Consider the following 17,871-nt stretch of genomic DNA (forward strand, 5'->3'; position numbering starts at 1 on the left):
TCACTCACTCACTCCCAGCCCGGCTTTAAAGGCACCCTGGGAGGGGATTTCATCTGCCTCCAGATGAGTTAATTCCCTTCATCAAATGACTGAAGAGATTTCTCCCAACTGCGCCAAACAAATGAGTGTCTTTCAATTCTTCCCTCCTTATAATTTCCTTAGCCCTTTCAAACCCCATTGAAATTCAATTCTAATTTCTGATTTGCATACCCCACAAGCACCGCCACGCTTCACACTGCCTCCTGCTTTTGCAAGAACCCACTCCACTGCAAGGGAGAGATTCTGAGAGCGAGATGGAACAAGAACTACTCAAGGGCCACATTTTTATTTTTTAACACCAAAACAAATCTACTCAAATCAATGTTTGTTGTCCAAAACCGTGCCCTTCCCACTCATTTTTCTTTTGTTTAACTTCTGCTCTATTTCCATTTTGCTGTAGGAGTGAACAGCCCACCCAGATGGTTCCAGCGCAGGGTGAGGGCTCTGGGTTGTACCCTACAGTTTGGGCCCTGTGCAGTAAGCGGCGATCTCCTCCGTCTGCTTTGGAAGTGCAGCAGAGGTGAAGAGGAGAGAATTGAAAGGCAGGGGGAAAAGGCAGAACACGGGCACAGAACCACTTGAGCAACCCACACTATTTTAACTTCAGAAACTTGTTTTTAATCCTCTTCTGTGGCTGGTCGTAGACTTCAGGGCAACAAATGCTATGCAACTCAGTTACAGGTCGTAGCTGAAAATACTGTTCTCCTGACTTAACAGCAGTAAGAGAAAAAGCATCCAGTGTGGCACATAAAACTTGCCAAAAGGTCCAATGCAAGACTGCGTCACAAGAAATGAAGAAAATATCAAAAAGCTCAACACCTCGTGACCTACACTCCAAGTAGGTATCACCAAGCTGCCTTTCCTGAAACACAGAAGGACAGGGCTCTCTTGCATTTTAAGCACCGTAAATCCAAGATGTCCCACTGCATGCACCATCCTCTAGCACAGGGAGGAAAGAAGAACCAACGCTATCAGCTTTGCGGTTAACAAAAATGACAGACTGCCAGTCTGAGGAAGCAGCAGCAGAAAGGGAGACAAAAAAAAAAGAAGGGAGCACATCAAGGAAGTAAAGTTGCATTTAAAAAATTCTGTCCCGATGCAATCCTTTTCAACACAAAGTGTGTATCTGCCACCAAGACACACGTCCCACAGAAAAGGCCAAGTACCTCGTGTGCTATGCAGCAATTTATCTTTTTTTAAATGAAGGGTAGATACCAAACTGCCTTCCCACGTAAGCACAGCAGTGCAGCCCTTGAGCTGGAGGACAGAAGACGTGGGCTGTTCAGTTCTCATACAATACTTGGCACCTCCGCTGAGCCTGCGAGAGAGAACTGGGCCAATAGGCAAAATAACCCAACACTGAAACACACCCCATGTTCTACAGCCTATTCTGCGCCTTTATGACACACCGCAGGGCAACAGGAAAGACTGAGCGAGGTGCCAACACCATTCGAGACACTACCGATTGCCCCCAAACTGTCCAGTCTCCTGGATTTGATGTTATACAGTTACCTCTTCATCCTCATCCTCATCTTCAACATCCAGGATACCCGAATCTTGCTCAGACATGGGGCTAGTGTTTTTTACCTCCAGATCTGAGCTTGCGCAGACTTCTTTCTTGGACTTCTTCCCCCCGCTTATCCTGGGATGCTGTGATACAATATTGTCCAGGTTTCTTTGCTGCTGTGCCTAGAAAAAAAAGCAGATTTCACGTTTTACGATAGCATCCTCGGATTTATAATTTTTTTTCTGCCAAAAGATGCAATCAGTCATGAAATACGACAAATGAGACAAAATAAAACACACATTTAATGGAACTTAGAAATGTTATGTTTTTCCTAACCCAGATATTCCAAAGAAACAGAAGATTAATTTCAAAACCATTCCAGGGATTATGCAACAATACAAACAGTATTCTGACTCTTCACAAATCAAAATGCCAAACCCATCATACTGCCATATTGATCTATTTACAGCACAGATGCAGAAATATTAGCCCATAGGCCATGTGGTGACTGTCACAGGCTAAATTAAAGGACGTACTTAACCGTTGGATTTGTTCCTCTTTTCAACCCATGTCAGCACAAAACATTCCACATCTGGACCCCAGAGGTTCCTGAAAGCATTTTTGTGGTACCCCAGGAGAGCTTAATTGTACGTTGCTGATGCACAGAATGAGCTGTAAAAGGTATTGAACCAAAATTCCCTCGCTGGGAGAAGTACCACGATCCAGGGAACAAACCAGATGGACTCGGGGGAGCTCCCTCGAACCGCTGCCGATAGCCATTCCTGGGGCTTTGGGATTTGTTTGCTGCGGAGGTCAACGCATCTGCTCTGCTGCAAAAACTCCCTTGGTTTCCTCATTGTTACCGAGCACAATATTTGACAGGAAAAATGGTTTAGTCCCAATTGTTCAAGAGAGTTGACCAAGAACTTCAAACTGAAGGGGAAGAGCAAGGAGGGGGAATGGCACAGAGACACTCTTCTGGCCACAAGTGCCAAATCATGGCCAAAACAAGGGGAAAAGGCCAAGCCAACGGATGCAGTGGTTCTGCACATGTGGGCTTATGCTCTGCTGTAACTAGAAACTAAACACTCTAAAAACCTGAAATTTATATGGATATATACACACAGATTTATAGGATCCCCCCTGTATTTTTCTATAAATTTTTAATATATAAGAAAAAAGGTGTATGGAAATCGTCCAGATGTTTTTCTGAAAGTGTTATTTTAGATGGCAGGTTTCTTTTTAAAAACGAATGTGTTTTATATATATTTCAGGTATTAGTATAAACTCTATTTCTAGCAATTACCTGTACAACCCAAATCAAACCTGCCTCCGAGTATTTTATTGCTCCCCTACAACAGGACACAAATGAGGTGGCGATAGGGGACCATCCCCTGCCCCACGCTAACGTGACAGCCTGGCTTTAGAGGTAAGAAGAAATACCAGAAATCGTGTTGTAGATACCGTTGTCAGTGAAACCAACTGTGCTAGGAAAACAATGGAGAATTAAAACAAGTGGAACCTATTACTTGATGATCTTAAAGGTCTTTTCCAACCTTAATGATTCTGTGATACTAAAAAAAAAAACCCAACCCTAATTACTTTTGCTACCTGAACTGGAGAAAGTAGAAAGCTCTATCTAGAGCGCAAACCTTCAAAATTATTTCCTTTTAAACACTTAAAACTGTTACTATCACACAAAAATAATTTATGAGCCAGTTTTATTTTGACAGCCTCTCTCAGCTCAACTCCCTTTCGAATCCCTCCTTGGGAAGAAAGACCCCATCAGAGACCGATCACTTGCGTAGTTTCTAGATCTGAAGAATATTAAAACACAAGCACAGCACGGATATCCCAACCCTTGCAAAATCCAGCGGGCTCTACCATCATGTAAGGCCAAGTGCCCTTCACACTCGGCACGTACAATCGGCTTTGTCTTAATTAATGAACGTGGCAATTGATAATAAAATTAAATATATAGAGAGGACACTGGACGTGGTTGCACCTGGAGTTGGAGCCAAACCTTACGTGATGAGCAGCCCTGTGCTATGGCATAGCACAATCTTGACCTCTAGTGGCTGGAAAGCAGTAGTAGCCTTGATGTTTACTAGAAGTGCTCCTACGAGAGAAGTAACGGCTGAGCAAAGGGACTACCAACCAAGCTATTAAAAAGATCTCTTCAGGGATGAGTCTCAACAATAGAGCTTTTTGCAGCAAAGCCACAGGAAAAGGTCCGTGTGAACACTGCTGAAGACAAATTTTGCTAGCAACGTCAATACTTGAAGCAATTGGGGAAAAAGTGGTATTTTTTGCATTAGAAATCTCAAACTTCAGAGGCACAGCTCTATAGAAAGACATTGCAACATCATCTAAAGAGAATTAGGACTTCAAAAAGGGGAGCGAGCGTTTGGTCCTTCTGAAGCCCACACAACAAAGAGATTCGAGGCTCGATTCCACTCTCAGATACGCCCATTTATGACATAAGTTACTCAACTGAAGTGTAATGAAGTTATAACACTGAATCCACTGTAAATTACACCAAAAGCAAGCCCAGTGTACTCATTAAAATCTCTCAAACTTATGTCATCTTTTTTCCTCTAGAAAGGGAAGAAATCAAAGAATGGGAAAATGCAAAGTTTTGGATAAAACACTGTGCTTGGAACGGATCATTAAACAGGGCGTAGCAAGATCACAGCAGAAAAAGTGGTCATGGGAGAGGAAAAATCTGGGCTAACAAGCTGAAGGGTGCTGCCGCCAGCTCTGAATTTCGCTGCCGAAGCCGTAAGCATGTAATGTTCAACATTTTAGGCGGAACACAGAATTAGTCTCACCAGAGGACCTTGTGGACGTGTTCTCAGAAGACACATTATCTTGCTCCCCCATCTCTTTTCAAACAGGAGGTATTAACGTCGTCCTTCAGCTTCAGCTATGCTCACAAGAGAAGCACAGTAGTACATAACATCTATTGGCCAGATATCAACATTGCTAAGATCCAAATCATTCACAGAATCACTAAGATTGGAAAAGACCTGTAAGATCACCAAGTCCAACCATCAACCCAACACCACCATGCCCATTAAACCATGTCCCACAATGCCACGTCCACACGTTCCTTGAACACCTCCAGGGATGGTGACTCCACCACCTCCCTGGGCAGCCTCTGCCAGTGCTTCACCACTCTCTCCGTAAAGAAATCTTTCTTAATATCCAGCCTAAACCTCCCCTGGTGCAACTTGAGGCCATTTCCTCTCATTCTATCCCTTGTCACTTGGGAGAAGAGACCAACACCCACCTCACCACAACCTCCTTTCAGGTAGTTGTAGAGAGCGATGAGGTCTCCCCTCATTGACAAGACCTGATAAATATTGGTACTGAGAAAACCCCAAAGTCAAGAACATCTGTCCTTCTAGAAAAAGCCATTGCTCTAGGCCAAGGAGCTCAACATCCAAATTCAAATGCCACATTTTGCATTTTGCATACTTTAAATGCAAATAAACTAAAGTTTACCAAGAGAAGAATTTTGACCTGAATTGAAGTCCAGGGACCTACTGGAAGAAAGAAAAAAAAGGAGAGAAAAAAAGTATGTCCTTATGTCCCACCTCCCAGAGATCCACAAGAAGCAGCCAGAGAGATGCTCCCAATGCCACAAAAGCTTGGCAGCCTACCAAGAGCTATTTTTACCTTTAGGAAATTGGGGGGGGGGGGCAAAGTTCTAAATTAGAAGGTATTTTCCAGGGATTTCTACCTTAAAGACCAACAAATGGCCCCAAAGTAACCCAGTCAGTGTTTATTCCCTTCCAGCACACCAGTGCACATCGCAGCACGTAACCCCCATCTCGCACAGCCGCCGCGCCGTCGTACGATGGCCGCAGCCCATCAATCGCCGCCTGGGAGCCCGAGGAGCCGGCGCGATACGAGCAGAGCCCGTAACCTAGGTGTTACGCTGGAACGACATAACGTACACGCCAGAAAAAACAGTAATTGCTTTTCCATTAACAGGAGGGCATTTCCCCCGCCCCCACTCTTGGCAGGAAACAATCTGGACTGAAGTGACCTATAAGTGAGAAATATCAAATTTTCTTTAACTTCAGCAGGCTTGGGTGAAGTCACCGAGGTTTCAGTTTCACCTTGAGAGAAAAGAGAGAGCTGGGGAGAGGCCCAGAGGAAGCAGCTAAGGAGAAATTTGGGCTTAACCGCCAAGGAACTCCCTGCTCCTACCCCCATCACGTTACCCGCACCTTCCCTTGTTGGGGGTGCAGGAGAACAACTCTGCAATATATTTGACGTCGCACATAAAGGATGAAAAATGACCTGCAGAGCAGGCACATTTGGATTTTAATGTTCTGTTTCACATAAAGGCATCTGTAGGGAGCCCAATGAAGAGGCACACTTTAGAAACCACATCAAAGCGCAGGCGACACTCCAGCGTGCCCTCTGAAAACGGAGGGACCTGGGGCTACGGGGGAGGCGAAAAGCCCTCAAGGGACGAAAATCAAATAAAAAATCCCCTTACCTTTTGGTGTGGTTTACATGAAAGCAAGTGCATTTTTGTATTATTCTGTAAAATTGCCTCTATTATACAAGACTATCAATCTCTTGACTCTCTGCTTAATGTGATGATAAAAAAAAAAGGTAAGAAACCAAATGTCTGTTCGTAGCTAACATTACATTTAGCAATAACACACGAAGCGTTTGGTTCACGTAGCTGAAACTCCCTCCAAGCACAGCTACTTTCTTCACCCACGTGATCAGCACAGCAGTCTGGCAGCCTCCTTGCAGCACAGGAACACCCTATGCCGCTCTGACACGGCAGAAATCCCAGTCCCCCTGACAGCAATGCTATTTCCAGGCTGGTTGATCTGAGAAGCAAAGGCAGCTTTCCACCTCCAGGTTCAGGTTTAGGTCAATGACCTACGTTTGCTGTTGTAACCGGACCGAGGTTGGCCATCGGGCAGTCTAGGAGACCTTCACCTCCATAGCTGAGAAGTTGGTAGGTTTTGTTGGCTGGATGCAACCAGAGAATCGATCTCTCTTGCTTTTGAGAAATAGAGAATCAAAGGAACAAGGGAAAAAGCACTTCTACCCTTATTACATGTTTTCTCTCCCCAGCCGTCCACTTCTTTTATGTTACCTGCACACCACTCCGCCAAGTGCTCAACCTTGCAGGACGTGGCTTCGGGGGTTTTCCCTTCAAGCCTGCGTACAAGAGTCCTAAATACAAGTCCTCAATATGAGTCCATCCTGAAGTGGCTGCCACAAGCTTTGGAGCGGCGACTCCACCTTCACCACCCATCACGACTCAACCGAGCCAACCCAACCGACCAAGCGCGCAGACCCAACGTTCTGCATGAGAAATCAAACGTATTGGCTTAAAACACTAGTGACAAGTAGTAGCTAAATTTTTTGTAATTGAATTTTTCACAGTAACTTGACTGTTTGTGATCAAGCGAACACGGCCCCAAACCTGCCACCCCAACCTGCGCAGCTAAGCTGGCGAATGAGACGGAGTAGCAGAGCAGGTCACGCGCTCCTCCAGGCTCTGCCTACAGAAGCCATACCCGCCATAAGGGAAAGTTGTTATACCACCTACACGGGGAACAAGCTCCTTTAAAACTCAAATAGCTTTTTATAGGGTTTTTATAACTTCGCCTTGTTTTCTGCATTGGTTTGCCAATGCGTGAGCGTGTCTTACCTCCCGTCACCTCCACCCACCAATGAACTGACAGTATTTACTTTTTAGAAGAATCTAATTAGCTCTTTCCTGATGAGACAGTAGATAAGGCACAGCAAAAAACGAGGTTTCATTATTTACATGGGATTGAAGTACCGCTGTGGTTAGCTTTGGTGGTTTTGATTAGTTACTGCACATTTGCTGCCGCGATTGTTTTATAGACCCCTCTAATGGGCTGAGACACAGAACTTTAAAGTATTGTTTCCCAATATCCCTAGGAATGGGATACATATTCCTTAAACAATATTACAAAAAAAAGCAGACTGGCTACAGGGGAGGAAAAAAAGAAAGTTAATAAAAAATGACAGTAGGGCTGGCTCCCTGCCAAAGACCCATTTGAAAGTTATAAAATCCCCCTCCGATCAGATAAAAGCACGGATTATTATTGCAAGGTGTAAACTCAACACACTGACACAGCTTCTGGTTTGAGTTTTAACGAAAAGCCCGTCGCTTGTCAAGATGATAAGAGGTTTTGCCTATCTGCTTTCTCGGTGTTAACTGGTTATCAGAGAAAACAATTTGTCGGAGGTTTGTCTGACAAAGTTCACCATCAACACAGGAAATGAGACCCAAGAATGTAATTTTTTTACCTCGATTCCTGGTCATTAAAAAAACAAGTTGAGAAACGCAGCATTCAAGAAGTTTGCTCTGCCCAACACCCTGCACAGACTTTGCTTCAACCTCCCACTCCTCCTTCCCTATAAATGACTCTTCCACCTCAGCCCACCCAGTGCTAAAATCCAGCTCATGATATTGATATTCCCAAATATCAATTTTGCTCAAATATAAATTTTTGGCATCAAGCGTGCAATGGGGAGTGTGCAATTCTCCCTTTGCTTTTGCTTTCACCCAGTGATTTATCCTCGTCCCCACACTCCTGCTCCTTTTCCTTACCCGCAAGACGAGGTCAGCATTATTTATAGCCTCAGAGTTCATTGTAAAGAGAACTTGGTTAATTCAGCATTTTATACAAAACCTATTAAACCTCAACTGTTCTTTGGGGAAGCTCCTGCAGTACAGCACTTGGAGAAAGGAATGATCAAGACTTTCCTTTCCTAGGAGCTGTAAAAAGAAGTTTATCACATTAGCATTGATAAAAAGACTTAGGCAACCAAGTCCTCCAGGTCAGCTGTACAATAAAAGACCAAAAGCCATTTTTTAAGAAGTCCTTTATTGAGCAAAGTGTTGATTTACACTTCTGTGTGATCTAGCCTCAAGAACAAGGTATCTACAAGGCAGGCATCAAAAGTAGCTCAGTTATGCGATTACAAAGTTTATTTATCACGCTTACACGGAGTGGAGAAGCTGAAAATTAGATAAGCGGACCAAAAGCAGTAGGAGGACGGCTGTTCTACAAAGTATTTCAAACACATTAAAGACCGCGGCCCTGACAACTCCACAGCTCGGGTCTTTGTTTAATCAGTCCCAAGCACTTCGCGAGCCGGGCCGAGATAAATAGTTTACCGCTCACTGTTAAGCAACTGGATGCACATTCTTTGATTCACTTTTACCAACAATTTAAAATTCCTTTTTAAATGCTGAGCGCCTTCATACGAAATCCCCTGCTATATGCAATACTATAAACCACGCTCTGATGTCGGGGTTTTTTTAATGCTGCCTTTTCATATAACATTGAAGAGGCATCTCTCTCCCTGACGAGACTTAATTATGACTCAAAGCACAAGTGGAAACTCCCACACTTTGGTTTAACCTCTCGTTAGCCTAACTGCAACCGAACCAAACCCCACCAAGTAAGAGAGGGAGCAGCACGGTAATCGCAACCAAAACCAGTCACAGGTGAGAGGGTCCAACTCTCACCCTCCCCATCCCAGAATGACTCAGGTGCACACAACCATGCAGGACCAAGCCTTAGCTTTAAGTACTCTCTCATGCACCGGGGACTAGTAATTATTTTCTAAGCAAGGGTTTGTTTCAACACGCTCTCTGACAATCAGGGCATGACGGAGGTAATAGGGTTTTTTTCGCTGAAACTATTAAAAAGGAAAAATCCAGACAAAAGGCTTGCTTTCCCAGAGACCAATGTCAGAAGTAAAGGGGATGCAGAGGGAGAAGAGAGGGAAGAACTAAAGGGACACTCTCAGGCTTTGACTTAAGGACATGCTATGCCCCACGCTTGCTTGGGCTCGGTGCTTGCATTGAAGACAACCGCAGTGAAGCACTGAAGCTTGCAGCAAGGAGCCAGCGTAGCACCAAGGCAACATCCTCCTCCATCTGAAAGCACCCAGGTCAGAGAGGTCTCCAGCCCCCAGCGCCATCACCCCCAACACGGGAATATTCCCAGCTCAATAACCAAAGCCTGCAGGCAGCTCCAGCAGCAAGTGGCGGCACACCAACCCTCATCTCTCTTTAAATCCACTTGGGCAGCTCTCCAGTTGTCGTCCTTTACCTCCGACCTTGCCCAAGGAAGTTGCAACTATCACACCTATGGCAATTTAGAGTAAAAAGAAGTCGTGGATTAGATCTCACAAAAGGTTGAAGGCGTGTTGGACTGTGAAGCTTTTCAGGGTTTGATCTGTGCGTAATTCTGCAAAAACAATTAGAGCGTGCTTACAACTGCTGCTTCAGCTTGGAGATACCACTGCCCGAGGTCTGACACGCTACAGGGCCCTCACGCACTCTCATAAGCCACAGAAAGGCAAAGAAAAAGGTTTGCATAAGCCGTTTCCAACGTTTCTCAATGGTTCTACTCTCGCTTTTCCTTCCCACTGTCTAGGGGGTACAGACCATTGAAAGCCACTGGTATACTATGGAACGCGCTGCCTAGTATCCCCATTTTACATGTCAACAATTGCAACAGAGGAAGGGTTGCTCACTCAGCTGGGACAGCAAACAAGGATTATAGCTCATCAGTGCTTGGGTCTCTGCTCCACACTTATTTACCTTGACCACACTGACCCTCAAAACGTTATACGGTGAAAAGAGCCTTAACCCTCATAGCCTGGCCTCAGATTAAACCCTTATATTCCTTTCTCTGTGGGAGTTCCCAAACTGCTGTTTCACACACCCTCTCCTCTGGGCCTTGTCAAGCATTTTGGAGATAAGTTTCCTTTCAAGATTCTGCTTTTGTTTCCATTTATCGGTCTGGTTTGGGTTTTTTCAAGATTGTGAGAAACCAGCAATGTTCAAAGCACCTATCTTAGATGGTCCCGATTATCCTGGAACACACAGAGACTCATCTAAATACAAGGATAAAGCCCTGAGTGGTGAGTCCTGGCCAAAACATTTTTTTGTCTTTTCCGCATGGTGGTTGGTAAGTCTTTTAAACCAGACCTGGGAAGATCCGCACAGCAGATAACCTTAGGATCTAACCTGCCGTCCAGATCTGCAGTCAGAAACTATCCTCAACTGTACTCGCGATAATGTGAGGTAACAGGTTCCACAGCTGGTCCTCAACTGTATCAAAGCAGTGGGCAGGCTTCCACCAATTCCAGCAAAGGGCATGGATCTTCTCTTCCAACCTTCTTCCATGAGACAGAATCTGTACTAATACGCTCTCGGCAGCGGCTCAAAGTAACGTCATCCAAGACATCAGCACCAATGACTCATCTGTTCTGCGATGCACCCAAAGGCACTTTCACAGTCTTATGGGCGCTGAACTCCATGCCCTGACAATGCAATGGATCACGCCGAGATAAGGTCTCGGTTAGACGGGCCAGGAACGTTAAGGATAGCAAAGGACTGCAATGGACAGCCTAACGGGACACGCTCCATCACTGGAGACCTAAGAACATGTTCGATGACTGCATGCTAGAGACGGGCTCTGTAATGTCAATCATGTCTAGGAAGAACCTGCTGGACTAGATGTCTTGAGAGCCTTACTACCTGTTTTCTATCATAAAGAAATGTCTTTCCAGCAGTAGGCTAAAGGTGCTCACCCAAACTGCTGTCCACTTCAGAGCGGGGAGTGATATAAAGACAACTCCAGAGCTATGTACCAACGTACCAAAGAGTTAAGCAGCAAGACAGGGCAAGGATCACAGCAGTTAAAGACCAAACCCAAAAATCTAAAGAAACACCTACTATCCAGTTCATATCTCTTGGGGAACACAGACAGCAGCAGTATCTCCACCTTCAGAAGATTAAAAAAAAAAAAAATTTAAAAAAAAGAGAGAGAAATCCTTCTTGGAACAAAGAATATTTCATCTGTTTAGGAATAACCCCTATGGTTTTTTTGATGAGAAACCCACAAAGCAGATGCCAAAAGGGCTGAGCCACAAAGACTAGCTTTTCTTGTTAAGAACTAAATGGCTTTTTCAAGAATAATCATCTTCTCCATGATCCATGAGCTTTAGGGTAGTAGCAGAAGAAAGCAGAACATTATTTTGTTATTTCTGGTTTTAATTAATCAGAGAATTAAACAGTCACTGCTTCTCCAAGCATGTTGACTATAAGGGATATTTAATCCCCATATGAAAAGTTTCATTGAAAATGACTTTACAGAAGAGCTTAAATTTCATTTGGCTTCCTTCATTTCACACAGATTCCTCTGACACCGTGGAATATTCTGTTGATAAACAGGTTTTTTCTAAGCAGTTGTTCACCAAGTATAAGACTGCTGGGCACAAAGCTTGGGGATTTAGAGAAGAGATTACAGGAGAGAGGAATAGAATTACACATTCATCACACAGTATTACTCTCTAAACCCACTCTCCAAACTCAAACAATTTTTGTGGCCTTTTTTAACACAAAAATGAATTTAGTCAACATGTTACATAATTCTTCTCTACCACGGTATGTTCCCAAGGTTTTTCTCCCTACATCGATAATTAGTATTTTGCTTGTATAACAATTTTAGCATTGAAACTAGAAAGACTGTAAATACACAGATAAATCAAAACTTGATCTCATCTTGCTTCTGTAAGTTGACATAACACTCATCCTTTAAAGCACCAGAAGTTATTGCTGAATTGCTTAAAATTATGCATTAAATAATCTATATTCAGAGTCTCCAAACTTTCAGAATTCACAACCAGAAAAATCAGGCAAGTCCCTAAATCTGCTATTTACTGGACATGATCTGCCCTCTAAAGGCTAACCGGGAAACTGCAGAGAACTTTTCAGCCAGAAATAAAGACCTGAAAGTGTTATACATCCTCTTAGTTTCTTTTTCTTTATGTCCCTGCCCTGTCCCCCACAACCTACCTACTGTTCGACCACTCAAGACGATCCCAGGCTCAACTTGACCAATGCCTACTTGAGCTCAACCCACCCAGTGACAACCCTGGCCTCATTAAACTCAAACAAAACTGTACTGTCGCCCTAATGGAGCCAGGATCTCACCCCTATAGGTACGGTTTTCTTCAGCACTGAGAGAGATGAGTATCGGGCATAAATAAGATTTAATCAGACACCAGGCTGAATCCCATTTATTTTACAGTTTGATATAATTTTGCAAATCACTGGCCAGGTCAACGGTACTGATGTTGCAACACGACCCTACCAGTTTGCTAATAATATACATAACGTTTGGCCCAACCATTCAAAAAAATTCCTGCAAATGAGTCTTTGACCTCAATACCACTGATGTTTCCATCTCAAACAAGAAGTCAGCCGCAGCTGGAAGACAGGAGGTTGTTGGAGCTGGCTTTCTACTCCTCATTTCATAAGAGACAATATATGCAGCCATTCCAATCCCCAGAGCCATCAGCTCTTCCAGACTGACGGCCTCAGTAACATCCCTTGTGGCACAATGGTTTTTTGGTTAGTTGAAGCCTGTTCCTCTCAATCAAAATGTGCTCATCCCCCACATGCCAACTAAAAAGCAAGAGATGGAAAAGCTCAGCACTGCCACTCACTAAATCCAAACATGCATCTTTTGTTCCCATTATGTATTATTTCATAAACTCTGCTTATAAATTCGGAAGGCATGATCTCGCATAAAGCATTTACACAAATTAAATGCATATTTCATAGAATAAATGTTTAAACATTGCACGCTGTGTCTTTACATTGCAATTACTCACTACCAGTACAACACGGAGCAGAAGAGGAGCCGTGGTAGGACCGCAGCTGCCCAGAAGTCATCACTTGAACGTCGATACAGAAATTTGCCGTAACAAAATACATTGCTAGCTTGGAAACTTGTAATCTCACTTTGTGTGCTATCATTATAATACAGACATACCGCTTTTCTAAGGCCAGGAGTGGGGTTTTGGATCTAGACATCTTTAAAGCTGCATGCTTCGTTCTCCCTCTGAGTTCCCTACGCAAAGATCCTAAATGGGAGCCGGGATGTTAATATCCTCATTCGACATTAACGGCATTCACGAGTGTCACGTCCTTTCCAAACCGGTTGCTTTCATTAGGGTACCTTAATAAGGATTAGAATAATCCACTATTCTGGATTGAAATTTTTGGCCAAAGTACCTGCCAAAGAAGATGTGATGTATGGCATTAGCCCATCTTGCCTGCAGACACAGCGTTGGAAAAGGATTTTCTGTTGAATTTCAGCTGAATTCACTGAAGTCATCATTGGGGTTTATAAATCATGGGTACGCTTTTGGTGACAAACTTCCTTCAGAGCAACATGTGGTACACAAGAGAGGAGCCCAACCTGGAGGCACTTTTTCAAAGCCCTAATTCTGCTTCTTCGCCCTCAAGTACATTTTTTTTTAAGAATATCCAAGAAGAAAAAGAAAACGCCCAGTTTCCAGGGCGTCATTTCTTATCCTCATAAAGCACTTTATGATGGTTTAGATTTAAAGACTGAAATTTCAAACCATTTCACCACTGTCACACTTCCAACAGCATGGAAGTAATAGCAAAAAAAATGACAATGAGAGAAGAGTTGGAGGGAAGCACACATTTAAATTATATGGAATGGGAAACTACCATCCCTGCACAAACAATCTTTAATCCCTCAAACACCAAGCAACTCCCATAAGCTTCCACGAAGCTCTTCTGCACTTTAATCCCTCTTCAACCATTACAGTCATCTAATCCTTTTAATTTAATCACGCTTCCCTAACAACGTGTTTTCAAGAAAATTTTAAGGCAAAGGATATCTAATGTAACACATGCTGCTAGTAATAACTCAGCATTTAGGTAGAGGTTTCATCCAAAGACACCAAGGGGTCTCCCAGCAGGAACATGCTGTCATTGTTTTATGGACGTAGCAAAGAAATCCTTACTCAAAAAAAAAAAATTTAAGAATTTTTTTAAAAAAACAAAGCAACAAAAATCCCATTGACAGGGACAGGATTTGCAGGATTGAAGTGCTGAGGAGTTTTTCCCGGGTGTCAGAATCCGCAGAGCAAGAGCCAGCACTGCTACCTACCAGCCCTTCTTCTGGCCACCAGGTAAGGCATCCTTCCCACACTGCCAGGCCCTGCTTGCCTCCATTTAAAACTCACAGACTTCAAAATTACAATCACATTTTTAAAAGACCAAAATAAACAGGAGCTTGTACCAAAAAAGGGGCAATTAGAAAGTTAGCATTCCTCCAACTTCTCGTTAGTAAAAGTTTTATAACCCTCCAACATGTGGCACTCCGGCATAAAACCTGGCAGAAGGAAAAATGCCCTTGTCTACCTTTCATAAATATAGCAACATTTCAGCGTTGGCAAAGATGGCCTGGTTCCTATTACTAGCTTTTTTCCATTTTAAATTTACTAGTTAATTTTACAGAAACAAATAAAGGGACCTGCGTATTATAAATCTATTAAGGATAAAAAACATAACTCTGAAAAAAAAACACAAGAAAAATCTCACACCTTGCCTCCAGCCCTTTCCAATTTTAATTTATATACCTTTTAAAAGAAAAAAGCGCCTGTCAATTGAGCTGGGAGGTCTTCCCTTAGTCCCCAGCAACTGGCACATGTGTGGCACCCTTGGCTCATACCTCAGCAGCATGCAGCTTAATTGACCCATCCCTCTCTCGCAGGTAACTAACTCCACCTGCTACTGATAAATAGGAAAAAAAAAAATATTTTTTTAAAGTATATTTTCATCTAGCCGCAACATGAGGTAGGTAAGGGAAGCTGGAGAACAAAATTCAATAGGGTTTCAACCATTACGCCTCCATCTGGAGTTAATGGGGTTGCACCTGCTCTTCACAAGGTGTGAACGTGACCCCCCAAAGTGCTCAAGTGAGGCACTGGTGCCGCCTCGAACCAAGCTAACAGCGGGGAGGTATCTCCATGAGGGATAAAGTGAGGAAACAAAACATAACTTTGTATCAGGAGGAAGACATTAGATTAAGAAAAAAGTCATTGGAAGTCAACACAACCAACCGTTACTGTTTTCCTCCAGCGTCAGTGAAAAGTTACGCTAGTGAAGACCCAACTGAGTTTGCTGACCAGCAGCTACAGCAGCGATAGGGAAGCGTCGGGACAAGAGGCGGTGGAGCAGCCGGTGAAGCGGGTTCAGCTGTGCTTCAGCTCATGGCTGACTTGGCCAATGCTCTCCTCCGGGGACTTCACGGCCTCAGCCTGGGAAGCGCTGCCCACCACAGGGCCAATCTGGTCTGCACATGGGACTGGTTGGGGTGGTAGAGGATGACAACGTGGCCATCGGGATATTTAGAGGAACATCTTCAACAACAGTTTGCATGGGGCAGAAGCATGTCATCAATTCCAGCACTGGGGCACGGATCAAACGGGAAAAAGGGAAGGGGAAAAAAAAAAAGGGGGGGGAAAAAATAGCATGCCAGCACATGTTTCTCTTTCAAAATGCTCCCTGGACCATGAGTTTCCAGTGTGGCTGTAAGTAACATCTAAGCCTACAACTGATTTCCAGCTCATCAGATTTGCCTTTTCTTGTGACTTTACTGATCCAGGATTTACACGTATTTTTACAAGACAGGATAGGCGTATGCATTCACGTGCTAATGTCTGAGCTACAACCACATCTGCCAAAAGCACTAACCAACCACTAAGCCATTGGTTAGAGCTTTGCAAAGGGAAGCGAAGAATCACAGAATCACTAAGGTTGGAAAAGACCTGTAAGATCATCAAGTCCAACCATCAACCCAACACCACCATGCCCACTAAACCATGTCCCGCAATGCCACGTCCAAGAACCGGAGCTCAACTGAATTTCTAAGTCATGTTTAGTCTTCTAAATTTCATCTCCTACCGGAAGAAAAGAGAACACTTTTCTTAGCTCCAGGGTATTGTCACAGAGATATTTGTTCCCCTGAAACAGGGTAGCCTGTCACGTTCATCTCAGAACCATAAAACTAGGATTTTCTTAGGCAATCAGGGGACAACCAAGGAAGAAGAATGATGGGAGACAGAACAACAGGCAACCCCCTAAAAAAAACAAAAAGAAGCCTTTCTGCCTTGTTCCTCACCCGTGTGCAGCAGTGTTGGACGTGAGCACGTTGCCCAGACCTCCCGGGGTGGATGCAAAGAAGAATTACACCTAAAAAGAACCTTTCTTTTTCCCCTAGCACAGTGACTGGTAGAGCTCATGTCAGAACAGCCCCAAAGATTTGCTGCTGCAAATAATCAGAAAATCTTCAAGGACCTGGAACCTCCTCATCCTCCAAATAAATTCCAAGCTGCCTTTTTTTCCCTTTCCAAGTAAAGTGGAAAAGAGAGATCCTCCCATCTACCAAATTCTTAACAGTGTTGTTCTTAAAACAATTTGGAGATACTTCAATAGAAATCACTGAAGAAATACGAAATAGAATTTCATCCTAAAGCCTTGCAGGTCATTTAAGGGCCAGATCCACGACTGCATTCAAGTCTCATTCTCTGTTTGCCAAATTACTTCTTATTTAAGGTGATGGGCATCGGGGTGCTTCAGAAGCACGCTGGAAACTTCAACAGCTTTGCCCGTCTTGCGCTACAGAGTTTATACATACCTCCTTTCCTACACATTTAAACTACTTTGTGAGCTAAATCACAGATTCTCTGCAGTCACAGAAGAATATTAAGTAAAGCAAAATTTGGCCGTCCTTCTGTGATGCATCACTACCAACCATCATGCTTCAGAGCTAACACAGCTTGATTTTCAGCTCCCGAAGTAGGCTTACAAGTCTGACACTAATGAAAAAAAGTACGTCTGAGCACAGTTGCAATGCGAGATGCTGAAAAACAGCAAAAATATGCTACTAATTTTTAGCCTAGTATAAGCACACTCCAAAGATTTGCGTTGACTTTGTAGAACTACTGCAATTAGTTATAAATGATTAAGTGAAAGACTCCAACTGCGTCCAAGTCACAGAGGATACAGACACTGACTTCAGTTACTGCTCTGCTAATTGAAGTACTGCTCAACCCAAAGTTAACTTAGCGTGCAGCTAGTAAAACGTCTGATTCTTTTCCTTTTTCCAGCAATGTTTTAAAAAACACATTATAAAAGTTAGCATCATGCTACAGAAATACGCCCAGGAAGACCGGGGTGATTTCCCTGCCGATTCTTTTCTCCCTAAGTTGAAACATACACTTATTTAAACAGAAAGCATGTTATATATGAAATATGAACTTTCCAAGTTCACCTTGGAAACCAGGCTCAGGTTCTCATCTTGCCTCCAGGAAAGAAAGAGCAAGGAATGGTAAAGAGATGATCCATTTAATCATTGGGAGAGTGGAAAAAGATGAAGGAAAGAGTAACTCACATAATTCTG

At 43.5% G+C, this 17,871-nt stretch overlaps 1 protein-coding gene across 4 annotated transcripts in view; it reads right to left on the reverse strand.

Moving 5' to 3' along the window:
• The window catches only part of EXOC6B (exocyst complex component 6B), a 305,909-nt gene that overhangs the window by 158,164 nt on the left and 129,874 nt on the right, over positions 1-17,871 (reverse strand). For all 4 annotated transcript variants that reach the window (XM_059817519.1, XM_059817520.1, XM_059817517.1 and 1 more), the window contains exon 7: positions 1,552-1,728. In XM_059817519.1, the coding sequence (XP_059673502.1) occupies positions 1,552-1,728 (177 nt within the window). The remainder of the gene's footprint in view (positions 1-1,551; positions 1,729-17,871) is intronic.

The sequence above is a fragment of the Gavia stellata genome, chromosome 5 (genome assembly GCF_030936135.1).
Source record: "Gavia stellata isolate bGavSte3 chromosome 5, bGavSte3.hap2, whole genome shotgun sequence".
Classification (NCBI taxonomy): domain Eukaryota; kingdom Metazoa; phylum Chordata; class Aves; order Gaviiformes; family Gaviidae; genus Gavia; species Gavia stellata.